Source organism: Electrophorus electricus, chromosome 23, assembly GCF_013358815.1.
Source record: "Electrophorus electricus isolate fEleEle1 chromosome 23, fEleEle1.pri, whole genome shotgun sequence".
Taxonomy (NCBI): Eukaryota; Metazoa; Chordata; class Actinopteri; order Gymnotiformes; family Gymnotidae; genus Electrophorus; species Electrophorus electricus.
Window position 1 is genome coordinate 2,270,001 of NC_049557.1, and position 27,629 is coordinate 2,297,629.

The window sequence follows — 27,629 nt, forward strand, 5'->3', positions numbered from 1 at the left end:
GTGGAGACGCTCTGAGCTGTAGCGTGTAAGGTCCCTCTGAAGTGGGTGGTCTGAATTCTCTTTCCATCATTATTTTATTTTCATGCTGTACCAGGGCTAATTGCTTGATTGCCTGAGACATGCATAGGTCAGGTCTGCAGTCTTTCCTATGGGGGCTGGCATAGCTCAGAGTCTATTAGGTGAATGACAAGAGAATCTGAAACGCGCGTTTTGCATGTGCATATGCGCGCACGTGTGTGTGTGCGCACATTTGTGTGTTTTAAGCAGCAAGCCGGGTTCTGTTTCTGTTCATGTTCTGCTTTCTTCCTTCTTGGTTACCTACAGCTAAGGAAAATGGGCCCCGACGGCCCTTTAGCTTGTGGGCACTAACAAACACCTCACCACAGGTGCCCGCCTGCACCTCTCATGCTCAGCATCCAGGAAACTTTGTTTGCTCGCTCCATGAACAGAGGGAAAACACCATTTATGAATCAAATTTGGGCGGGGGGATTTTGAATGAGCTGGCAATGGTACAGGGATTTGACGTATGACAGAGCACCCCTAGCGAAACCCATTCATCACACACCTCTTCTGCAGCTGCGACTGATTCAGTTCGTAGGGTTGCCGCCGCCCCGCACCCGCTTCATGCACACACGCGCACGTGTGTACACACATGCAGGGTGACATAATAGGATACACGACGCAGAAAGTGACACGCGCGCGTGTGTGTGTGTGTGTATGTGTATGTGTGTGTGTGTGTGTGTGCACGCTGTCTTTTAGCCTCTGCCAAATAAGGTGCCTCTTTCATCTCCTCTCCGTCTCGGTTTTATTCATGCTTCCTGCAGAATGTACCCTGCTTTAACCCAGCACCGGTGCAAAGCCTGGGCCTCTCCTTGACCTGCCCCACCTTCTGGACCTCCTGGACTTCCTGGACCTCCACCTCTCTGCTCTCTTCTTGGGCCCCTTACAGTGTGTCTTGTTTGCCTTCCCATATCTCTCTATGCTCTCTGCCCGAGCACAACTCTTTTAGATGGTCATAGCTGTAGCCCAAAATGCATCGGACTTTTGACTTCGGGCGCTGTGTCTAGGTGTGTGAGAGAAATGTGAGAGGATTTTTGTCATCATTATTTTGTTTTTTAGGCAATGGGAGACAAAGGATAAAGAGATTAGTTTCTCACACTCTCCCTGATATCACACACTGTCATTCTCTGGGATTCTCAATGTCTATCAGCCTTTCCAGGGCCAACAGACAAAAAAACAAACACAAAAAACCCCATAAATTTTTGTTCATCTGTCCGTCTCTCTCTCTCTCTCTCTCTCTCTCTCTCTCTCTCTATGAATCTTTCTCTCACTCTGCCTCACTCTCCCTCATTCCTTTTCTCTGGCGGCTGTTAGCAGGTGAAGACTGTTTCTATTAGAGAGCTATGTTAGCTTATAGACCATCATTTTTTCAAATCGTTTTTGCAGAAGCAGAAGAAACAAAGTTATGATTGTCTCACTACTATTATTGCTTAGTCTAGCTCTAAGTCTCTAAAGTCCAACAATAACAGAGATCAAAGTGAAATTAATGCATTCATTTAATGCTAATAAGGACATGCGTATAGTTACACACACACACACACACACACACACACACACATGCACACAAGCGACCGCGTCTTTGAAGAATCTTGAAAGCTTGCAGGGTCAGCAAAACAGTCATTTAACCTTTTCTAGTGCCCAGCCTATGTCAGATTACGTGAGACACAGCAAATTAACTTAATGAGCTGGTATATTGATTGCGATGTGCTCTCCCTTAGGTGTATAAACCTTTTACTTTGATATGTTAAATGAAAGGTAGAAGTGCAGTGCTTCCATTTTGCAGTCGAAGGCCACTCAGTCCCAGTACGTATTACCTTTACACATGCTTACTAATGGTTTGTAGTCTTGGAAACAAAAAAAAAAAAATACACCCCTACTTTGGCATGTCTGCAAATGTTTTAAAGGCCTGCAAATATTCACTCAACTTGTAGGCAGCTTTAGTTACGCTTTGTGGTCTGTGGGGTTTCGCTGGTTACACTTGTTTACTAAACAATTAGCATTGGTCTCATCGAGACTCGGAGATCCAGGATTTTCGTGAGCGCTGTCTGCACGGCCCTCTGCTTTTTCAGCCTGGCCCACTGAAATGCATCTGGATTCCTTCGCCACTCCGGCCACAGGGTCTGGCCCGGCGGTGGCCAGGGCAGACGGGGGGCAGCCGGTGGGTGAGACGCACACTCAGATGTGGTGCGGGCCCTGGCTATCTCTCGCACTTATCTTCTAAGAGCGCTCATGCGGTGAACCCAGGAAAGAGAATGCTGGCTGCTTGAAGCCCAGGATGAGACAGAGGGAGGGAGTGAGAGAGAGAGAGAGAGAGAGAGAGAGAGAGAGAGAGAGAGAGAGCGAGAGAGAGAGAGAGAGAGAGAGAGAGAGACAGAGAGCTGGAATGGAATGGATGCTGCTTCAATTTCAACTTGGTCATCCATGACTTCAAAAAGATATGGTGGTGGGGGGATATTGCTCATAATCTCTGCCACTAAATCATCCACAGCCTGATAAATAGGATTTTCCAACCAAAGATTTTTGTTCTCTTTTGCTTCGTTATCCCTTCCCAGGAATGTAAATAGGGAGTGGTCCTTTCTGGTTTTCCATACCCAGTGGTGTGTGTGGTTGTTGTTATTATTCAGATCTGTAAGCTATCCTTTGCAACGGTGTCACGACTAGTTTAATCTTGTTGTTTCGGGCATTATTCTTTGGGCAGCTCTCTTGCTCTTTTACTCTCTCTCTCTCTTTCAGTCTCAGTAATTGTGCGTTTAATATTTCCATCTCGGATGCCTGTCAAATTAGCTCTGTCACTATTCCCTCTGATGGATGTTGCCTTGCAATGATTAAGGTGCAGAACTCAGAAGGGAAAGTCCATCTGCGAGCCTCCTCTTTCCGTACACCAACACTCCTCCCATATTTCCCTCCTGTTGCCTATGGCTATTAAAGCTAACACATACACCCTTGGCATCCTTGTTTTTCCTTCCCACCAAATGATTTACGATGGATGTTCATGAGAAACTGAGTTTCAAGAATCTCCTGCTCGCTGACCGCCTAATATGCCAGACCGAATAAATCAAGCGCTGATTAACGGCCCGGCACTTTGATTTGTGTCAAGCCGGAGCTGGAACAACTGCAGGTAAACCCACGCCTCATAACTCAGTGCTGTTGAGTTGATCTAGTAGCGCTTCTGCGAGCTGTTTCTGCACTGCCAGCACAGCAACCCCCGCCCCCAGACATCTGGGCCAATGACGAAGCGTGGCCGCGACCCCTGCCGGGTCCTAACGTGAGCAGCGACGGCGTGCGTGCTACACTATTCTCCGCGCTGCCGGTGTGTGCGTGTGTGACCAGTGCAGCGGAAGCGTGCGTGCACTGTTTCTCTAGGCCTGTTGTGAGGGCTTAGCTCAGGCCCGAGGCTCTGACAGGCCTGCCTGGCCCTGAGAGGCCGATTGAGGGAACAGCTGCAGGGTGTCCGTGAGCGAGGAGAGGATAGGCATCCTGTCAGCGCTCTATGTTTAGGCACGCTCGTTTTCTCCTTCATCCACCACCTCTTGCTACTCCATCTTGCTTCAGTAGATGTGTCATCCACTTGGCCCACTTTTCTTTGGAAGGACGGTATGCTTTTTCACTCCTCCGTCAGCCCTAACCGTAATCGAAAACGTTCCAAATGTTCGAATTACGCCCGGCCGTGCCTGACCTGACCTAAAGACCTCTTTTTTTACTCCCCACCCTCAATTACGGTTATGCCTCTCTGGTGTGGCAAATAGGTCAAGATGGTGGAGAAGCGGGTCTTGATGGAAACACACTAGTCATGAAGTTGTGTACCGTCAGACTTTTGCTGCATGGGAAGGATTTCCATGGCACTCTTTAGCAGGACATGTGGTGCAGACCAATTGCAGTGTGAACTGAGAGGAGTAAAGTCCTTTTTGGATTGTCCTCATATTCTCCAGCTCCCCAAACCCAAAATAAAATAAAATCCTGAAAAACCCGCAAAGGCCTCTTTCTCTCTCTCTCTCTCTCTCTCTCTCTCTCTCTCTCTCTCCCTCTCTCCCTCTCTCTCTCTCTCTCTCTCTCTCTCTCCCTCTCTCTCTCTCTCTCTCTCTCTCTCTCTCTCTCTAACACACATACACAACCTCCCTGACACACACACACACACACACACACATATACAGACACATGCACTTCCTGGCTTGTTTGCTTAATTAATCACCACCCTCCTACACAGTGGGACTTTGGTGTGAGCCCAAGTGTGCTGAAATTTGCAACCAGACAGTTTGGCTGTGTGCTTTAAAGATAAGGAACACTCGGCCACAACTAAATTAAAGAAGTGAATTTTTCCCCCAGATCTGTTGGGAAATCATTATCAGATTGATGGTATTTTTATGAGAGAGCTTACCAGTTAATGATATTATCAGTTTGATATTTTCGTGGGAGAGCTTACCAACCTCATAGCCATGGGGCATTTTATGCTTCTCATGACCACTACTTCTTTATTACCATGTTTGGAACTAAAAATGGCCTTCACCATTGGTTTCCTCTGACAAAAATACCTCCAGAAGCACAGTCCTACACACAATACATTTGGTACCAAAACCATTCTTTGCCCTGAGATTTTGTTTTTCCAGCCTTTCTGTGCTGATTCATGTTGCCATTTTGTTCAGATAAAGATCTATGGTCCACGAGTTAACACTATGTCTGTAATGCATTACTTAACCCCCTACCCATGACCTTGGCAGCTCCTCCATGGGGGGAAAAAACAGGTCGACCCCCAGGCTGCAACAGATGCCTTGTTTAGCTCCTTCTGATGCAGTGGTCTCGGGAAGAGCGATGGACGTAGGGGTCACGGGAGCACAGACCAGCCCCGGGTGGCAGATGCTATATGACAAGTGTGAGATTTATTCCTCGGCAACTACAGCTGCTCCTCTCGTCCTGAACCTGCACCACATCACCTGTAGATCAGCTGGAGAGGGCTCCCTCTCTATACAGTCGTGGTTCACCCCAATGCCCTACTGTAGCGAATTCCATAAGAACTGGTTTTGGGCTGTAAATCTATGTTTTCCCATCCAGTCGTCTGGGTGCCCAGATGGTCCATAGGTTTTCTCTATTCCAGGTCCTAATACTGAATACCTGGGACAGTTGTACTGGGAGCTGGGATCGATCAAGAATGTTGAGAATTTGGTGGTCCCCGTCAGACCTGGATTGGGAAACCCTGCTGTAAATCATGCAGTCGGCCAATAGCACTGTTCTATCCCAAAGGAAAATTAGGCTTTTCGGCTGTAATTGTTTCGGTTAGGCTTGGGGGGAGTTGGTGGCTCCAGAAGGGCACAGACCATGGATGTAGTCAGGGTGGTGCGCAGGAAACGTTTTTGAGCACTTTGTCATGTCTGATGTATCCTCCAACGGCTTGTGAGCTCACCTGTGGACATTTACTTATCTTAATTGCCTCAGACCAGTATTGATTTTGGTTTCCCAGCAGGCTAGAGTAAAGCCTTTTCAAAAGAAATATCCTATGAGGCAATTGCACATTAAATTAACTAACAAAGAACCCTTGGGTGGTGCTACAATTGGTATTCATGATGGGTGGGCTTCATTTTGATGGAACCATCTGTTTAGCCAGAAGTGTTATTGAAATTACCCTGAAAATGTGAATTGTAAGCACTCAAGTCTAGAGATGTAAAAACAATAGTGAGGTGAAAAGCGTATTAGCCCATGGCTAATATGATCTGTGTTTATCAATGGCCTCAATAATAAGGCATCCATACCTGTCATGATTTGGATGCTGCACAATCCACACATGAATCCTATTATGGTGTATGGTGTCTTTTGTACCGACCCTGAAGCGTTTCGTCCATTAACATTACCGGTGCCATTGCGTCCCAGCGATTATGTTACACGTAGCTTTGTCAGGCTCTGCTCATGACATTATCTCTTTGGGTGTCGCATTACATTTTAAACTGACATTTCATAAAGCTTGGCAGAGCAGCGCGGATTGCATCGCTCTGCGTCCATGCTTATTCACGCAAGCGCGGTTCGGGCAAGCGCTCGCCGCTAACGTTAAACCGCACTCTGAAGGCGAGGTCTGTCAGACGCTCCGTGACAACCGTTCCACAAATCACATGCCATGTTGGCCCATGTCCCAAACCATGTGGCATCATTAGACCACACCATGGCCCACTTTTAATGGTTTACAGAGACAGGCCCTCTGTCAGGCTCTGGGAACAGTCTGGGCCTCCCTAACTACGTTTGAATTGATGTTCTGCCGCCAACAGAGAGGAGCAAACGTGTCCTAAATCACACATACTGCGTAGGATTCTCTTGGATGTAAAATAAATGTTTTGTCCTCTCGATGGGGGGAAAAACGATGGGCATTCTTTTTGTGCCATTTGTGGCATCTCGGTCCACTCAGCTACCACCCACACAAGCACAAACACACACACACACACGCACACACACACACACACACACACACACACACACACACACACACACACACACATGCACGCACACATATGTCCTCTGCCTTCTGCTGCTCAGGGCTTGTGAGCTGGGAAAGAGCCTTTTTGATTAAAATAGTGACATTATAGCACAGACATGTTTTTTTTTCATACTTAAAAAAAAAAAATTCTATGAGGATCACAGCACTTTTTACAAGCTTCAGGATTCAGAAGGTTCTGAAGGTTCTTTGAGGTGAGAAGATTTCTGTGTGTCTTTGGGGGGGGTGAGAGGGTCAACAGTTGGCCACAAAGACCTCAAGGTTATGTCGCATAAACGTTGTGGTGCAGTGAGGTCCGTGCCGCCGTTCATAGTTAGAAAGGCCACGCAGGTCATGAACTTCTACTTTCTTGCATTCCTTTATGGAATTGCAGTGTAGAAAATGTGTAACTCTGTCTCTCCTCTTTCACTCCTTTTTCTCCGTTCACGTCATGCTTTCTCGTTTTTAGTTTTCATCCTGTCCTCTCTCGCTCACTCTCCACTGCTCTATTTCTTTTTTCACAATGAACTTCCTTACTGTTTAACTCCCGTTCTTTAGTTATCTCTGTTCATCTCTCTGTATCCCTGCCTGGCTTCTTTCCTCTTTCTCTGTCTTAGTCTTTGTTTCTCTCTCTCTCTCTCTCTCTCTCTCTCTCTCTCTCTCTCTCTCTCTCTCTCAGATAAGCTATCAGGCATGCAGCAGCTACACATTTGTGCCTGCCTGACAACTTGTAGTTCGGTCATCTCTTGCTCTCTCTCTCTCTCTCTCCCTCTCTCTCTCTCTCTCTCTCTCTCTCTCTCTCCCTCTCACTCCTTCTGTACCTCTTCTCCTTTTCAGTGCCACCAGACTTGTGTGATGTCACTTGGCAGCTCACAGGGCAGCCTGCAGATAACCGGTGATTACCATTCCAAGCATGGGCGGCCCTTAGTTCTCCCAGCGTAGTCGCAGCTCATTAGGACATACACACGTATGCCCACACAGGGCAAGTGCAGAGAACAGCACTGAAGTGTGTTTAACATTATGTATAAGGCACAGGGTATAAAACATCACGTATAATCGTAACGCAGCTCAAATAAGAAATTATGCTGCAGTCATTTTATACCTGTTTTAGAACGCAGCCATCTTTACGCTGACACTAGAATCAATGTGCTGTCAGTGTGGAGGCTAGAGCAGGTTGTTGGGCTCGCAACACTGGTTACTTGAATTTTGTTGCCAACAGAAAACCATGCAGTCCACACAAAGTCTGATACAGGGTCTGATGTAGTATTTTCTATATAGCTCAAGGCTATCACAGCCCACTCAGATACCAAATGCTGGAGATGTAGCATGAAGGATCTTCGGCTCTGTGGTGGCATAGGAGCCGGGATCAGAGCCGTAATGGACGTGCTGCAGCCTGGCAGATGCTTCAACCGTCGTTTTATAGAAAAGACATCAGTACATCTACTCCATCTAAGTTCCAGGTCCACTGGTCGCATGCACACACACATGCATGCACACACACACACACAACTACATTATGCAGTGCTTTTTGTAACTTTGAGACAAGTTGATCCTATAATAAAATATCCACAATAATAGAAGAGCTAGAAGTTTCTCACTACCTCGCTCCCAACAAGTCAAGTGTCTTTATAATTAGAAGGCAACTCAAGAACATGTGCTCTAAAAACAATGAAACAGACTAGTCTCAGCGATTCATCACGTGCTCTGTGGCTTCATGAGACTCTCACTGTCAGTTGTGCTTTTCAAGGCCAGCGCTGCAAAAAAAAAAAAAAGAACAAAAAAGACATCACCCCATCCCTTTATCTCTCTCCTCTCTCTAATTCTCTCTTTCTCCTCCTTCCCTCTCAATTACTCACTTTTGTACTGTCTCTTCCTTCCCGGCTCTCATCTGTTTCGCGACTGCACGCGCACACATGTGCTGTGTGTGTGAGCGTGTGTGTGTGTGAGAGAGAGAGAGAGAGAAAGGGTCAGTGATGTTATAATGTGTGGGTAGTAGTCTGAGCCCAAACGCAGGGCTGAGGAGGGTCAGATTGAGGTGCCCAGTGGGTGTAGCATGCAATCAGAGCCCTCGCCCTCCTCTGCCTACACAGGGATCATGGAGAGGAAAAGAGAGAGAGAGAGAGAGAGCATGAAAGAGAGAGAGAGAGCATGAAAGAGAGAGAGAGAGGGGGGGGCAGGGGGAGGGGAGATGTGAGTGATGTGACGTCCATCTGTGGGCCATATTGTGTGTAATATAAGTGTTTTCCTGAAGGCAGCCTTAATTTACCCTTGCCCAGTGAAGGCCGAGGTGTAATTATCTGCTAAAAACAATGGGAAACCTGTGTTTGTGTGTGTGTGTGTGTGTGTGTGTGTGTGTGTGTGTGTGTGTGTGTGTGTGAGGGTTGCTGAATGAGAGAATGTCTCCCATCAAAGAAAGAGCCAGATACAGGGGCTGACGAAACACTGTATCAGCGTTGTGTCTCTGTAAATAGGACAGACGGCTTCACTGGAGCATTTGCTTGAGTTCTCATCACGCTACATGTATTACCCACTCACTGGCACTTGTGTTCTGAAAAGTGCATGACACAGGGTAGGGTTTCGTTGGAAAGCCATTAGCAAATATGAAAACTAACGCGGAATCCCAGAACGTTGTCTTGTGTGTACATTCACTCGAGTCTCCAGCCTTCACTAAGCCCTTTCCCATTGAAGAGGAAGCAGAAAGTGACGAGTAGATCAAGGCAGGTGTGTTTGTCAGCTGCAGGCGGTTCACTACAAGGCCTGACCGATTCCCTGCTAAGCCAACGAGACCGGAGCCTCCTGCATTTGCATTCTTTAACGCTTTGAATTTTCTTTGGTCACATAGCTGTTGCTTCCCCTAAACGGTATATGTGTCTGTTCACACATGAGAGGAGATCCTAACACTCTTTGCTGTGGAAAATGATTATTCTTGGTTGATATTTAGGTTTATCGATCAGCTATATTCTCAAGAAACTAGTCACTCCAAGGGCAGTGGGAGTCAGACCGAATCCACCCACCTGCTTCTCTGGGTGAAAGTATTTGAACGCCGTTCACATACTCTTGCACAGCGCGTGTAGGAAAAACAAGCAGACATGGAAGACAGAATAGCTCAGATGTTCGATCTCAGCTCCACTTTATTTGTGCTTTTTTTTTTTTTTGTTTATTCTCATTTGTTGAAGCAGTTTCACCAGCACTGCGTAATAAATAGGTCGCATAAACAATTTAATAAAGACTTAAGGAAGTTTATGTTGGGCCCTGCCATTTGTCCTGCTGGAGAAATAAACCTGCCCTCAGAGCTAGGGATGCTTAAAGGGTGGACAAGCAGAGAGAGAGCGAGAGAGAGAGTGCGAGAGAGAGAGAGAGAGAGAGAGAGAGAGAGAGAATGACTAAGAGTAAGAGAGTGAGATGGAGGGAGAGAGAAAGAGAGGGCCATGTTTCCAAGACTTCGAGAGTGAGGAATGACTTGTTGATTTTAATCCACGGGGAGTGTGTTGGGCTGTGGGGTGTCACACTCCAGCTGACCCACGGCGAAATTACACATCAGAGGAAGCGCCAGTGGCTTGTTTTGACCAGACCTTCCTCCCCAGCTCTGCTTACCGCCCTCATTAGCGATGCTTGGTAATTGTGAGTGTTTGCTCGTGGTTAGGGGAAAAAAAAACTGCATAGGAAAGGAGTGAGAAGGGGAATGAGGGAGACTTGGGGAGAGAGATGGAGGGAGAACGAGAAGAGAGACGAGATATTAAGAGACAGTGAAGGGGCCCAGGCAGGCTTCTAGTGATACTGGCTGACCGGTCGGGTGGTTAAGCGCTTTGATGCATTCATTTGTCATTGCGGGTCGTGATGCATGGACCTCATTAACCCTTCTCCTTCTTTATGATAAATCTTGTGGGCAATGGCTGTTTGCCTTGACTGGATCTGTTTGCCCCTCACCTCTCTTAAACCCTCCCCATGGCCACCCACTGGCCCGCGCTCGCGTACACTCGCGCACGCACGCAAAGCTCTTGTCGAGAGAGATTGGCTTCTGCTGGTGTCTCTTATGAAAAGTGCACTCAGACGAATCTCCAAACCTCTGGTGGGAGTGGACCACAGAGAATGTCTTGGAGAGAGTCTTAGTGGCGGGGAGGCCACACAGAAGATTCCACGAAGATAAAAAGCCTCATTTTCTCTCTCTCTCTCTCTCTCTCTCTCTCTCTCTCTCTCTCTCTCTCTCTCTCTCTCTCTCTCTCCACTCAAGAAAAGCACTGTGTCCTCCTCCTCTTTCTAGCCCAGGCCTACATTCCTTACCAAACCCAAATTAGCCTGCAGAGCTCAGTGAGGGGACAAGTATGAGAGGCAGAACGAGAGAGAGAGAGAGAGAGAGAGAGAGAGAGAGAGAGAGAGAGAGAGGGGAAACATATGCAGAGCATATGCTGACTACCCTGGCTGGCTAGAAGCGGGCAAGACGGGCCAGCCGTCAAGCCATCGGTGCACCGTCCCTCCTCCAGCGTTCCCGTGGCGATGAAACCAAGGTCGCTCCTGCCATGTTGCAGATCATTTGAGAGCCCTGCGTGTCCGAGTGTTGGCTGCCAAATGCCGAACTGTCTAAATGCCGTCCTGATTTACTGGTAATGCAGCGGGATCAAGCCTCTAGAATTACAAATATTACCTGTGCTGGGACAGCATTGGGTTTTATTGCACACAGCTGGTTCTCATATCATATCTGCAGCCAGAGGACAGCAGCAGATGATATAAGGATGTGCCATCGAGATTTTCTTTCACTGGTCCTAAATGTTCTAGGAGATGTGGGGTCTGACTTCCGAATTGCTGGTAGCTCCGAGCATCCTGAGGGAATAGGATGGATTGGAGGACAGGAATGTTCTAATGAACATTAGATTAAAACTCTACTCCCTCCACTTGGAGGAAAGGTGCCTCAGACCCACCCTTAACAGTCACTAGGTAGGAGTTTAATCATATAAATAAATGTTGCCAATAGTATAGCACAACCTTGATCCCAAGGACATGTTGCAAATGTTACTTACATCAAATTCTGCGGCCATTGTGTGAAATCGAAAATACATTCCATACACTCGCAGGGAAGGCGATAAAAATTTATATTCCTGCACGCAAAGGGCGCAGTGCCAGCCTAGAAATGAATCCGAGTGAATCGGTGAGCGTGTGCCATTCTTGGAAATCTCCCTGTCTGTATCGTCCGGCTGTTTCGGAACGATGCCCTTCTAAATGTTCCTGGCACTCAGGAGAGACAGAGCGGGAGGTGACATTCTACTAAAGAAAGGTGAAAGCAGTAGAGATTTGGGGGGCTGATGCTCTAGCCGCACTGATAAAGTGAAAGAGAGTTTAGAGCCTCTCAGAGAGGTGAGAGGTTTGGGCGGTAAACTTAGAAGTCACTTTGGATCAGGTTCCTATAAACTGATGTAAACCCTCTTTGCTTGTGAGAGCATTTTATCTTAAGGTATTATGGCTTCAATCTAGTATTGATTTTCTAATATCTTTGCTGAACTAAAACGAAATGGCTGCATAATCTCTAGGAGGCACCCACAGAAAAAGAGGCGTAATCTCAGGCAGAACGGAGCTCAGATGGAGACAATCCACCTTCAGATCCACTGTGGGGTTTTGGGGCTAATCGATCAGTGTTTTGTGGGGATTCAATCCTCTGTATTGACAGTGTAGAATCAAAGATAATGTAATAATGGACTCCCACTTTTTACCACTTTGACAAGAAATTTGACCAAATTGCTGGGAGAAATCCCCAAATTTGCTAATTTGCTGCAAATGAAGGACCGATGAATTTAGGGAATAATTTTACAGCTGCATTTATGCCCAAGCAATGCTTAGTTATACACAACACATTTTTAATGTCTAATAAGCCGCTAAGAACTCAATCCATTCTTGTGTTGCATGTTACAAACATTATAGGGCCAAAATTTCACCTGTACCTAAGCATGCTACGCTAACCGAGCATTGTCCGGTACCTGCATCCAGTGCATGGGCCCCATGATGGTCACACACCGTGGTCGCATGGGCTTCGCTTAGGAAGAGAAGAAGAATAGGCAAATGGGAACCAAATGCACCTGTCATCTTCCTGAATGCAGCCTGTAGCCAAAGGCAATCATCTGGGATTATACGCGAGCATAAAATCTTTCAGACTGACGTTACGGTTAAGAGAGGGGAGCGTGAGGTGGTCTGGCAGACACCAGGGTTTATAAATACAGAGGTCTGCTGTGAATAAAACCCGGCCAATTTGGGCTTTGAGACAACTGCCTTGCTCTGCTTTCCCTAGCTTGGAGCACTGTGCATTTCGATTTATTTGGCCTGTAACATTTGAGGTCAGCGGTAATACAAGATTTTCACATGAACTGACATGAACGTGCGTGTTCTGTGCGAACAGTAATTGGTGAACTGCTTTTGGCTAAAATGCTAGGCTAGTCTGTCCTGCCAACAGGTGCGTAGAAAAATGATTATCTGTGTGAGGTTGTTTGGGGACTGTTTCACATATGTGTACTATATATATGTATATATATATATATATATATATATATATATATATATATATATATATATATAAATATGTGTGTGTGTGTGTGTGTGTGTGTGTGTGTGTGTGTGTGTGTGTGCCTTTGTTCTACATGCTTTGTGGGGAACAAATAACTCCATAATGTTATGGGAAGATGTAAGTTCTGATCCCGTGGGAACATTGTACAGTTTACTATCCCTGTGAGTTTTTTTCTTTACCTAAAAATGCTTACACTAAACTAAAAGATCCCAAATTATTTGCTATAAACTGAGTGGAAACCCCTTGTTGTTAGAGAATCATGAGTATATTTATGTGCCTGGGTGTGTGTGCATGTGTGTTTCTGTACTATACCAGCAAAAGAGAGTCTAGTGCAGCAGGGCTAATGTCTTATAGGCAATCACACTGTCTTTTATCATAAAGAATCTTTCTGCTTCTCTTCTTTTCTGCTTCCCTCCCTCTCTCTCTCTCTCTCTCTCTCTCTCTCTCTCTCTCTCTCTCTCTCTCTCTCTCTCTCTCTCTCCCTCCCTCTCCTCTCTCACTCCTGTGGCATGGCTCAGGCCGAGCTGCAGTTTCGGGGGCTGATGGGACTTTATTCAGAAAGAGCAGTGATCTCACTGGGCTGTGTAATTGTAATGGAAATGGGTCAATCACGGAGCAGTGGGGTCAGCCACCTCTCTTACCAACCTGGCACAAAAGCATTGAAAAGAGAGAGAGAGAGAGAGAGAGAGAGAGAGAGAGAGAGAGAGAGAGAGAGAGAGAGAGAGAGAGAGAGAGAGAAATAATGGGGTTCCTGCATCTTGAGCTCCTTGGGGGTTATAATCAGCTTGTAATAAATATGTTCTAAACTTGGGCGAGCCACCTCTCTGATTACAGAGTAGTTGTGTGTTTTGACCTCAAGCTCTCTCCCTAACAGCTGTAGCATAACAAAGACATGTAATTAGCATAATTTGACAATTAGCTTGCCATCCTGTCCGAGTTTTTAATTACCCCCCCCCCCCTTTTTTTTTTATCACCGGAGCATCGAGAACCTTCCCTCGAAGCTCTTTTTAAGTGATATTGGTTTTCCGTTGATTTGTATGTTTCAGCAGGCAGTGGTCACTGAGGTAAACAGCCATCAACAATCATGCATGCGTTGGATAAGTTCTCTGCTCAGGCACAGAGCTGCCTTGACAGTTTCAGTGCTCCTACAAAATCTTGGTTTGATTGAATAAGATTTCTTAATACAACACATGGTGTCATAATATATTTCTTGATGAAAGCCAGATTGGAACTGATGTTAAATGAATGTTAATAATAAATTGAGAATGCTATTAAGTTTTAGGAACACCGAATGAGAATATGCCGTTAAGGGAAGGCTGTGTCTCATATCAATTAAAAAAACCTAAACCTCTACAGAATTTACCAAAGCACTCCTAATGTGACCTTTAACCATTAACCATCAAAATTTTATGTTCCAAAAAAGGGGTTCAGGGAGTGATGCATAATATTATGACCATAACCGAAAGTTAATCTGCATTTTCTCGGACAAGACATAGAATTTTTAACAGCAATTATATACATTTGCTGTCATTCCCACAAACACCAGAGAAAAGAAGGGGAACCATGTCACATGGATGAATATAAACCCCAGATGACAATAAGATCCTTTCTTTTATTCCAAAGTACATGTCTTTCGACTGACTGCTGGTAGCAGGGAGCACCTTACAGTCTTTGTGTATCTACCTTAGCCCCCATGATGTCATTTGTGCCTGGCCACAGTGCAGAGAAGGACTCATGCTTTAACTGTGGGTAGAATTATTAACCAAGGGGCACTGCACATTTAAGAACAAAGTGATTCGATACAATAATACAGGCTCAATGAGAGCAGGGTATGTTCATCGTGCAGCAAATGCACACACACACACACACACACACACACACACACACACACACACACACACACACACAGAAATGCACACAAACCTCTCGTCATGACTGTAATGGCAGAGAAGTGAGTTTGTCCACAGAGACAGCTGTTTTGTTTGGTATTCCTGTCCCTCTCTCCTGGCCCAGGTTCAGATCAGTCCTGTCCAGCAATGCCCGGATAATTAATGTCACCCAGCAATTTTTTTTCACATCACTGCTTCATGGTTATTTAACTTCACTGTTTATTTTGGCTCTGCAACCAGACTACTTTGTAAGACTTCACAAGGACATGCGAATATAGACTTTCAAACAAAAAGTGCGTAAATTATAGTTCAGCTAGTTTCGTCCTGTGAGGCAAATACATTTCCTTTTTATGTTTTGATCTTTGATTTGTTAAAAAAAAAAAAGGTTTAAAGGGACTGAAAATGTAGGCACCCACTTGAGTCATATACAAGAGTGAAATTTTATTAAAAGTTCGAGCATGCTCCTACCAAGCCATTGCTCTAACAACGCAAGGCTAATTTCCAATTAAAGCTCTGACCCGTTCTCCTCTGACCTTAAAAATGTCTGTCTAACAGCAGATGTGTCAGCCCTCAAGGTTGTTGGGGGGGGGGGGGGGGGGGGGTAGCATACGTTTAGAAGCGGGGAAGATATTAATTCGGCTGTGTTTACGGGTCTTCGAGAGAGTCCGGTGACCAGAGGAAACGGCGTTTAAAAGAAAAACAGACAGGGGTTATGACCACTCCGGAGCTCTGATCATGCTAAATAACAGAGTGCAGAAGGAAGGTGCTGTGTGAATATATTGCCTCATTCATTTGCCATTGATTTGAACCCAGCTCTGGAGCTATAAAAAGAACACGGCGTGTACGTAACAGGCTTGTGGTGATAAATACCCTCCTGCATCAACACGCTTGACTGTGCCTGACTGCTGAGCGCACCATTACGCAAATTCCTGCGTGTTCTTATGGACTTACTCCCGCGTTCTGAAGGTAAAAGCGTATTTCAGAGCTTGACACCAGAGAGGCACCCATTTTTCCAAGGCTTTGCGTTCAGCATATCTGCATCTGGAGCTGTGTGCTAAATACTTAGATTTGCTTTGAAGGATTTATAGACACAACCTCCCAGTTGCTGGAAGCTCATGTTAAACTTTAGAGATCGTAAATATTTTTAGTGATATCCGGAGAATGCAGGTCCGGAGAACATCCACGTCTCAGGTAGCCTCGTATCCCCATTTAAAGAGTTAAAGAAAACATCTACGTGCAAAAGTTATTGCCTGCCCTTGTTTGAATCCGGAAGGTTTTAGCACACGCTTACTCAGCAGCAGCGATAAAGCACTCATTACAAAGCAGTGGGAGTCACTTTTAATGGCTGTTTTTTTTTGTGTGTGTGTGTGTGTGTGTGTGTTTGTTTGTTTGGTTTCTGTCTGCTGTCCAGGTTCCACAGGGGAGACTACCACATCGACGTCTGCATAAATGATTACCTGGACGTCTACTGCCCCCACTACGCAGACTCGGTTCCCGAGGAGAGGACCGAGCGCTACGTCCTCTACATGGTGAACTACGACGGCTACAGCACCTGCGATGACACGGCCAAAGGCTTCAAGAGGTGGGAGTGCAACAGGCCACACTCACCCAGCGGACCTCTCAAGTTCTCCGAGAAATTCCAGCTCTTCACACCGTTTTCCTTGGGTTTCGAGTTCCGCCCGGGCCGGGAGTACTACTACATATGTGAGTGAATACGTTTCTCACACTGTCACTCTGAGGTGTAAGCTTGGAGGAATTCTCAGGCCAGGTTTCATCTCATCTATTTTAGGAGCTTCTAGTTCCTCCATCACATGGATCATGTTAAAAGGGAGACTTGGACCAAGAATAAATAATAGTGTAATTTGTGTCTGCCAAGACTGTGAATTCATGAGCTTCTTGTTTACTTGCAAGGCTTAGGATAAGGGCTGTTGTCTTATCAGGTGCAGTTTTAAAAGTGGATTTGTGCCACTTTGATTTAGATAATTGGTCAAATTTTGTGTTTTCTTTAAGAATCTAAATGATTTGTTTAAGGCCTGGAAAAACCCTTGCAAAACTGGAGTCTGTTTTGCAGATATATTAGTGATTTACTTATGGCTTTATTTTATTTCCTTTTCACACGTTCCCATGTGAAATTTAAGAATTGGTATCCATATGTTCTAAGAATGAGTCAACTCACTTGTGGTAATCATGGCTGATTTGCTGGTAACAATCCATATTGCACATCATAGAAGTCCTGCAGTTAAAACAAGGACAAACCGCTTGAACAAATGTTGATTCATTACAGGGTATTTCCATGGCTGAAAACAAGTGACCACAATACTGTAACCAAAAGGCCAATTTAGTTCATTTGTGTCAGGTGAGTAAGCTCCCAGTAAATGGAAGCTAGTGAGACAGACAAACTTGATGTGAATCAGTACTCAACAATAAGACAATAAAATTTGTGCTGCTGGCTGAAGGACACCTGCCCTCAAGGTGAGGCAGAAAACCCCCTAAAGCTCATTAGTTTCCCCTCATAAGATATATCTATTCTGCTTGAAGACCCCGCTAGTGCTCTTGCGCCCTGAGGCTTCATTGCACCTTGAATGATTATTTTATGCTTCACTAGTTGGAGCTGCTGAGGACATGAAAACCATCAAGCACATCATTCCTCTTCTAACCCCCCCCCCCCCACTGCAGACTAAACATGTGTGAAAGACGTTTTCCCTCTCTGATTGATTAAACTGTCTCTTTCGATGGCTGCTTCTTTTGTCTGAGGTGAAGCAAGGCTGGGCCAGATAGGTTCTTCTCGGTTGACTTGCTTTGTAGCCTTTGTTTTTTGTTTTTTTTTTGCGTTTAGCATCTATTTTCTCAAGGCAGCATATTCCATAATTGTGCTTGTCATCTTCTACATAAATAAAGATTTCAATAACTTTGGGTATGAGAATAAGCTAGTCATACATCTTCATGCGGTCCATGAAGGTGCGTAGCGGCAAGCTGCATGTAGATCTCTTATGCCGAGATCGCACTACACGATTTTAGCCCACTCGGGGGTTTTGGAGGTAGCCGAGTAAAAGCTGCAGATCGCGCTTGGCTGGAAAGTCAGATCCTGATCGCTATGTGTGAATTGTTCAAATACATGATCCAAGAGGCTCGCCAATCGCTCACAGAGACCCAAAAAATATCTAGAACGCTAAACAATCCTACAATGGCTACAAGTGAGTGTGTGTGTGTGTGTGTGTGTGTGTGTGTGTGTGTGTGTGTGTGTGTGTGTGTGTGTGTGTGTGTGTGTGTGTGTGTGTGTGTGTGTGTGAAATATCCAAATATCCACAAGAGATAGATAGATAGATAGATAGATAGATAGATAGATAGATAGATAGATAGATAGATAGATAGATAGAGATTGATTCTACGCTAAAAATGTTTTAGATAAGATAGATAGATGGATTCTATGATAAAAAAAACTAATGATATTACTTTACAGAGAGAACAACAATCCATCTTGCGCATGGTACTGCATCATTGTCTGCGTCATTTCTCGTGTGTGTTATGACAAATCATAGTTTGGGGGCCGGACAGCCTCATCGGATGGTGAAATATCTTGTATTGTGTTGTCCCCGGTTGCCAATAAGTCATGTAGTGTGCAAACCACACTGACTTCAAGATTCCCAATTACAAGGCAGAGCTGTGCAGTGTGAACAGTACAGCCGCCTGACGACTCTGAAAGTCATGTAGTGTACACGTGGCATTACCTACACTTATCAGGTAGAAGTTGTCTGGAAAATCTCCTGTTATGAAATTAAAATCATTGTCAGCAACCCATCTGTCAAGTGTCGGGCTTGAACATCAAAAAACTGTCATATTCAATCCCAATTCCATGTCTTATTAGCCTGACGTTCACTGTACTGTCAATGTCGTTGGCTTCATTGTCTCACCATTTCGTAATCGTATTTTTCAAACAATTCATTATGCTACTGTTCATTGTGGGTTTGATTAGGTCTCTCAGCTGTTTGGCTCTAACCACTAATCAGACACCCAACAAAGCCAAAGCATCTTTCTTCCTTACTGTCTGTTCCTGTGGTACCAGATAGATTTGAATTATTTTTGTTTTTGAGACACATCTTAAAATCGACCATGCAAAATATTGTGATAAAGGTTTAGTGACCAGACAGTGATGTCTGAAAACCCCAGACAATAGGAAATTTCTAGTGTTTGGAGACTAGAGGCCAAAACTTGTGGTCATGGTCTCACTTCAGTTTAAGACTCCAGGTGGACCGTGAACACCACTCATCAGGGTGGTTTTTTAACCTTTCTCACTGACATTCAGAAAAATTACCACAAATATGTTGGCAGTTTCTGTGATGTTTTTAAATGTGCAAATAATTGGGGCATACAGGATGCATGCGGTTGGCTAAACAGGGAGCTAATACTCCGGACGTCAAATCCTCCCATTCCCACGTCTGTTGTAAGTTCTGAGCTAACCAGGTCAGCATTTCTGTAACACATGGAGATTTACAAATTGTCAGACATATAAATCGTCTCTTTGACACTCTTTAAAAAATATTAGGCTACTCTCATGGGATAATCAGATGACAAACAGCCACCAAATATTAGGAATGAATTAGAACTTGGTCCAACAATGGAGATTAAAATGTCAAATTGAGGTTTGCCAGATGAAAAAAGAAACGATTCATATTTTTTCCCCTGTTCTCCCAGAGTTCAGTGGGGGTGAGTCTGATTTGTTGTCTTTTTGATAGCATTAGGGTAGAGGAGACAGAGTTCTGTTGTCTTCCACTTGAGCAACACAAGCAGGTTGATCAAGGAAGCAGAGCGAGGGCAGGAATCAAATTGAGTCTATAATTCTTCGGTTTTTTTTTGGGGGGGGGGGGGGGTTGGGTTTTTTTGGGTTGGTCATGACTGTGGGGCTGGAAAAGGTAAATTGTCCATCAGGATGCTGAGCTGGAGGAGACAGGGTGATTTCTTATCGGGGACAAACAGTGTTCTTTTTTCTTTCTGTTTTTTTTTATCCTTTTTCTGTGTAGGTTTGAAAAGAGAGGCTACAGATGCTAACTTTACTGCCCTCAGGAAAATGCAGGAAGCTATTTAATGTTGTGCACATCTGCAAGCAATTCAGCAGAATGCAGTATTAGCTGCGTGTGAGTAATGGCTTTGTGTGTGTGTGTGTGTGTGTGTGTGTGTGTGTGTGTGTGTGTGTGTGTGTGTGTGTGTGATTGTATGTCTGCGTGTGTGTCTGGGTGTGAGGCTTTGGGGTCAAAGGCCACGGCACACTGACGGCTAGTGTGACATTTCCCCCACCTCGGAATGCTTAAGGCAGCATCTTTTTCTAATATAGCAAATCCGAAGACGCATTTTAATCTCAAAAGGTCTGTAAATCCAATATCAGAGAGCTCCTATGAGAAAGAGAGAGAAGGATACTGATAGGAAAATAGTGAATCACACTTAGTATGATGTGAGTAGAATCGAAAATTTATATGTTGTCCCGTGTTCGTAAAAAGGTCTTCATATTTGGCTGAATGGCCACACTTTATGGCCAGAGAAAAGCATCTTAATCACAACTTCCTGCCACAATATGTCTTAAACCCAGGCTTTGATTGATGATATTTAGGAAGCAACGCAGTTGGCATGGCAACATGGAGAATTGCACGGGTGACTGGAGATCCGAGGTGTGCATCAGTTAAATGTGACAGGGGACTCTTACTTAGTTCATTTCTGTACAGGGGCAGACAAGCGTAAGCCCATCGTTCGTGTCCTGTACGCTCTCCCCGGAAACGGAAAGTTGAACCTTGAGCTTCATCATCATTTTTTCCACCCCTTACTGCCCATCTCCTAGACTGTGCCCATTTCCTGTGATTCCCCCGCCCAGTGGGTGTCGCGGTAACGCTCAGTGGCATCCTGCCCAGGCGGGACTGCCTGCCAGACTGTGCGTCACACTCTCCGAGAAGCTCCGCGGGGAAAAAAAGAAGCCGTGTCCGAATAGCTGCACTGCCTTTCTAGTGCAGGCTGCTCTAGAGAAGAGCGGCAAATCAGAGATGCAAAAATCGAATCCATACACTCTTAACTCGCTTAAAATGAAATAACTGTAATTTGTCATCTCTGGAGAACTCTTGCTAGGTATTACAAATTAAAGCAGTGAGGTTTGATCACAGAAGCAAATGAGACTCACTACATCAGGAAACATGAACAAACTAATGCCCAAGAACAGAAAGCAGTCGAAAATGTGGAGACTGATAGGTGGTTCATGCTGAGATTTAATCAATGCTGTGTGCACATGTTAATCATTGGAGCTCTGCTCAACACAGAGCTGCTATATTTGAATGGGAATTTCATGTCTAGTTAAGTGTATTGCATGGTAGTTTTATATATTTATACATTTTTAGATATTCAACATATTACAGATTTTTGAATATTTGCCTCTAGATGTGATTACAAAGGAACAAAGAACCCTAGTTTGTCTTATTTCTTTTGCTGTCTGTACACATCATTTGCTGTCCAAAGACATGCTTTGTCTCTATTTTTTACTATTCACTTTTCCACTGTCCTTTACATTTCGATTGCTGATAGAAAGTAATAAATTGTTAGAATAACATCTGCTTTGCTCTGATCTCCAAGCACTCTTTGCACATCCTGTTACTGTCCACTGAGCACTATGATCTTTGGAATCTAGCTCAAGGACTGCAAAAGAATTATGAAACCACATCAGATCTAAAGCAGCAGCAAGACGCACAACGCAGTGGAGGCGTGACCAACCACTGCAGAGGCGTGATCTACAAGAGTGGAGGTGTGACCAACCACTGTAGAGGCTTGGTCAACAAAAGTGGAGGCGGGGCCAACCACTGAAGAGGCGTGGTCAACAACAGTGGTGGCATGGCCAACCACTGTAGAGGCGTGGTCAACAACAGTGGAGGAGTGGCCAATACATTGCTGTCGACATGTCAGCCTGCAAATTGGAAGGGTGTTTCAGTCTAACTGTCCTCCCTTCTGAATGACCACAGATCAAAGCTACTGAAGAGGCATATTAGGAGCAGCTGCAGACACTGCTCTTTCTCTCTCACACACACACAAACACACACACACACGTTCGCACACACATACGTGCGCGTACACACACACGCACATCTATACACATACACACTCGATTTCCTGATGGCCATTGTGCAGAGGCCAGCTGAATATCAATGTAGTGTAAAAAGCCCTGAAACTTCACGCTGAGAGGAATCAAAGTTGTGCAAACAGCCTACAAGGACACCCATACAGTAAGCAGCATGGAACCTTATAAACTCTGCTCAGAGTTCAATGCACATTGTCAGTTCTGACAGTACAGAATTACAGTAAAGTAAGCTTGAGTGGAGGTAGTTAGTGAAATGTTTTGTAAGTTGATCATTTACGTGCTTACAAAATTAGAAATTAGAGCTATGGTATTAGAGCTATGGCATGATGCATCTACACACTTAGTTACACTTTGCTTTTTATCATTGTAATACTTACATGTGTATGATGTGTTGTGAACTTTCAGAATGCCCAATGTTATATAGTAAATATCTGAATCATTATGGAATTGTAAATAAGTCAAATTCTATATTTATATTCAAAACAACACTCCTAGCTTTCTGCCCGCACACCAGACTGTTGTTTTCTTTGATTATGGCTGCCAGGCTCTAACAGAAACAGACATAGAATTAATATCCTAGAATAGGTGTTTTCTTCAGATACTGCATTAAGTGACTTGACTGAGCCTGAAATCAAGGCTCAGATATGCGAGTATATTTATGCGACGCTGTCACCATCATATGCTAAAGGTTCGCTGTGAGAAATGCCAATGATTCTTCATCTACATTTGCTACATTCGGCGTGTCCTTGGAAATGTTAAATGTAGATGTTTTTGTAGTCGTTTCTGCGTCGAGACGCGTTTATATCTGCACCTCCTCAAGGTATCATATTGAATGAGCAGCATGTGTTAAGTGGGTTGAGTTTGGCTGCTGTAGATGTGACATCTGGTGAGTGGAGAGGAGTGACTAAGACCAGGGCCAGAGTTCATCTCTCTCTCTCTCTCTCTCTCTCTCTCTCTCTCTCTCTCTCCCTCTTTGTGTGTGTGTGTGTCTGTCTAACTCCGTCTGTCTTTTTCTCTGTGTAACAGCCACGCGCATTCATGGACTAAGCCCAACTCTTTGGCCTGCATCCTGCAGTCAAGCATATGCAAAAAACACTGACATGCATATGCATTTGCATACACTTTTTAACCTATAACTCTCTCTCTCTCCCTCTCTCATTTACATTACACCCCCATGGTCAGCCAAGAAAACAGAACATAATGAGTCAGAGATGGTGGTGGAGCTGGAGTGGAAGGGCTTTTGTGGACAGAGAGCTACGAGGAGAGAAAACGATCGCCATCTCTCCAGATGCTATTAGACTGGGCTCTTTATGGTCGAGGACAAATCGAGAGTGTTCCGCCCCTGGCTACCTCGCTGCATTTTTAATGTGTCCACATTTGCGTGTTGTTTTTGTAAAGCGAAATAAACGCTGATTAGTATGCCTTTTCCGCAGGGTGAGCAGATAAGCCAACGTGCGCAGAGACAGCACGCCAATGCCAAATCTCCAGTGGGGCAAAATTGTTTGATTGTTATTATGGCATGTTTGGACCGAGAAGGGGCCAAGCTCTGGAAATGTGCTTTTGTACCTTCTATTCATCAGGAGAATCTCTTTTGATACACGCAGCACACACTGGATGATAACAAGAGTGTTTTCGACATTGGTGGGCTGGGCTCTTATACATTTGCAAAAACCCACTGGGTGCCATGTTTGAAAATGAAGACAACTATTAAGCTTAGACGTAAATGCATTCAGTTATTGCATTTTGATTGAAATTATATTTAACTCTGGTTTACTGAACTCGGCAGTGGTACCAGGAAAAAAGAGCTGGTTCTTTATCACATAGCGCACATGGTGTGTTTGGTCTAGGCCTTATCACATTTGGACTATATTTCCCTGTTGCACAGACACAGCTGAGTTCCTTATGTTGGCTTCGGGTTCCTTAAGGACATCCTGCTAATGTAAGTTCCATTAATGCTTTGAACCAGTACGGTCTGCTGATTGCCCACGTTTGTACAGTACTTGTGTATTTGGTGTTGTTGTTTGTGGGTTGTGGTGAGAAAAAAAACCCCCACTTCATCACCTCTGGGCCTGGTGGTATATCCCTATTTAACTGAAGTTAAGTTGAAGGAGTGACTAGGAAGCGATTTGCATTAGGAGAGCAAGAAAGGAATTAGACACTACCGAGGACTGACAAGCTCAGACAATGCAAAATTCCTCACATTTGAGATAATGTAAATCATCATATTCCAAAGAGATTATTTGTACTCTTTGTTAATATCCTCATACATACCTGTATTTATCAAAAGCATGACCATAGATTTAACATATTTTACATATTTTCGCTGGCTTGTAAGTTAGATAATCAGATAATCATTTAAATTTAAATTTGAACGTTTTCTTCTGTCCCGGTTACCGTCCGGATTCCCTATAAACTCAGCATTCAGACTGCATGATTGGATCTTTCAGTCAGGCGATAGGGTCCCTATGCTGGTGAAATGTCATTAGTGGCAAGGAATCGCAGATGACACCTTGACTACACGCCCTCCTGGTTCCACAGAAAAGGGGCAATTTCCTGAATGAAACTGCAGAGTAAGTGCGCGTGGGTGAGCGGCTGCTTGTAGTGTGCTGTGGGCCAGAGGATGGTTCGCCCACCTTCTCGTTTTCACGCGCTGTTGCAGGCAGTGGCAGTAGTTTTAAATGAAGTTTGTGTCTCCATGCTGGCTGAGTGTATTTGTGTTGTTGTTAAGAGGTTTTTATTTTTTATTTTTGTAATGTTTTATTCTCTTTGAAACCTAATCTGCCCTTTTTAGATAATCAGTATTTTGAACTGAATTGAATTGATTTGTCTTTTGTTTCTGTGTTGCAGCATCCATGGTTACAGAGTCTGGGAGAAAAGGTTGTCTTAAGCTGAAGGTTTTTGTGAGACCAGCAAGTGAGTGTTATGAATTACTTAAATGACATGATATTGTTCCTTTGTTTTCCTGAATGCATTTATGTCATATGCTCCCTTTTGATACTTCAGATCTTATTGGTCTTTAGTTTTATATTTAAAGGCCTCATTAATATTTTTTATTATTCACATATTATGACATTTCGTATATAATAACAGTCTTGCATCTCTAAATTTAGTTATGAGCTTTTTTTTGGACTGCTGGCCCAGGACCGCTAACATGTTTGGCTTATAATATCTTTGTCATTTCTTCTCTTTTATAGACAGCTGTGTGAAAATCATAGGCGTTCACGATCGGGTTTTTGACGTTAATGACAAAGTAGACAATTCACTAGAACCACGAGGTCAGTATGGCGTAGCTTCTCTTCTGGTTTGACTGCCGTATGTACCTTTGCACGAGTGTCTCTGCTAACGCGGTTTGTTTTACGTTTTGAATCTGACAGCCCTGTCCTTCTTTGAAGTGCGCGCTCAACTTTCAGCATTTTCACTGCATTGCTCATGCTGATGTGTTACGATAGTTGCGTGCTTGTGTTACCCTTCCTGAGACTAGAGTCTAAATGCCTAATTTCCAGGACTCCCATGGAATTTAATTACCATTTTGATTATTCTGGTTGTATGTAACTGATGCATAATGTTAATAGCACACCTTAACAATGATCTTTTAGCATTTTACTAATACTGAAAAAAATAATAGCATGTTAAGTTACTAGCCTACTGATGTGCTGTTCTCCTGGATCCAGAGTGGTGAAACCAATTCAGTGGAACTAAATATTATGCAATTGAAAGTTGAAATTAATTTACATATTTCTGCTGGAAAAAAAAAAGGTCATATGTCAGTTGAAATCAAACCCAGTGTCTTGTAGCACCTCCCAGCAATATGCATATGAATATACACCATTGACATTTAAAAACAGGATATTTCTTTCTACGCAACTACTATTTCCTCAATTTGCAGTCATTGCGACTGGATTAATGGGTGTCATAGCACTGAGTGTGTGTAACTAATGAGAGCCAGGACCAAATCTCGATGTCCTGAAGTATTGCTCTTAGTACCCCATATAGATTGATGACAATTGTATAACTCACCTAGGGTTTTTAGAACGCACTTGTATCCAAGTGTTGCACATGTCGCTCTTATTCCTGGCAGTCTGTCTGTCAGCATAGAGGCATTGATTTATTAGTCCAGATACCCATAGAGAACCTGGTGGGGTTTGTTGCATGCGTGCCTGCCTGCCTGCCTGACACTCTCCCTAGTGAGCGAGCCAGTGAGATCCTCCGTCCCCCCCAAGCATATTTCTCTGTCTCTTTGTGTTTCACACCTGTCGATTTCTCATGCTAGTGTTCCCTAATGGTGCATGGCTCTTCTAAGACATTCTGCTTTTCAGGACCATATCACAGGCTCTGACGATGATAGCAGTCTGTTGTACCCGTCCCCTCTGAGCGTATAAACATGGGGCAGAACTTATAATGAGCAAGTCAAACAAAGGACTTCTGCAGTTGCATGTTTAAAAAGTGTTTTGGGGGCTTTTTTGGGAGCTTTTAGTGAATGAAATGTGGGTTTTAAAAATGGCTTAAACTATATGTATTTTTCTAAAAGAGTCTTTTGAAGGTTAACCCCCTCCCTCCCTAACTTTTCCAGATGACAGCAGTCATGAGTCGGCTGAACCGTCCCGAAGCGATGCATCAAACTCGGGCCATCTGCCCCTGATGCCAGGCCCCCTAGTGGTTCTTTGGCTGACCTGCATCTCTGCACTTCTCACCTTATAGCCCTCTCATCTCCTCCCTCCCAGACAAGTCCCCTGGCCCCTGTTGCCCAGCTCTTAAGAGGCCTGAAACCCTCGCGCAGGCGAGTTCCTCGGGTACAAGAGGCTGCTGAGACTCTCCAGGATCACTACTTTTGGACTTTTTGTTTGTTTGTTTGTTTGTTTGTATTGTTTTTCCAAATATTTAAGTGGTCTTTCTGCAATTAAGGCAAATAAGTCTTCAGTAGTAAGGAGAAAACCAGATCCTGTGTTTAGCGAATCAGCCCGATCGTGTTGTGATATCCGGTCACTGGGGTCCGAAAGCAAGGGGCGGAGAGGGTGCAGATTTAGAAAAACTGTGGGTTTAAGTTCATGTTATTCAAAAGAATAGATGTAAATGTCTACATTAAGGGTGGGCCCTGAAACAAAACATTCAGCTCTATTCTTAGAGGCAAAACAAAATGACTGTTTTCTTGTTCTGTCCTTCCCATAATAATTAGCGAAGTTGGCCAGATGTCCAGGCTCTGGATCTGGCAAAACTGGCTGACAGAAAGTCTGAAGACTACACTCACCCCCCCCCCCCCACCCCCCCACCCCTGAAAAAAAGCAAACAACAACAACAACAACAAGAAAATCACCAATTGGTCATGTGGGCCTGTTGATTAAGGTGGCTGTTTGTGTCTATGGGCTTTAATACATTGATTGGTTGCAAATGAAGAGGGAGGTAAGTCATATTTATTCTCTGCAAATGACGGACGTTGTCTTAGTAGACCGCACCAGTAATCAAGGCTTTTGTATTTTGTGGGATAATCATTCTGGGGCATAAATACCTATATTTTCCTATGACCTTTTATCTAATTGATACAAATTATCAACATGATCAAATCATAGAAATTCTTTGCCA

At 44.3% G+C, this 27,629-nt stretch overlaps 1 protein-coding gene across 1 annotated transcript in view; it reads left to right on the forward strand.

Annotated features, from left to right (window-relative positions):
• Nucleotides 1-27,293, forward strand: part of efna5b (ephrin-A5b) — a 75,585-nt gene extending 48,292 nt beyond the window's left edge. Inside the window, exons 2-5 of the mRNA XM_026999815.2 lie at nt 16,359-16,651; nt 24,900-24,965; nt 25,247-25,327; nt 26,623-27,293. Of these exons, the coding sequence (XP_026855616.1) occupies nt 16,359-16,651; nt 24,900-24,965; nt 25,247-25,327; nt 26,623-26,750 (568 nt within the window). The 3' untranslated portion in view covers nt 26,751-27,293. The remainder of the gene's footprint in view (nt 1-16,358; nt 16,652-24,899; nt 24,966-25,246; nt 25,328-26,622) is intronic.
• Nucleotides 27,294-27,629: the final 336 nt, after the last annotated feature.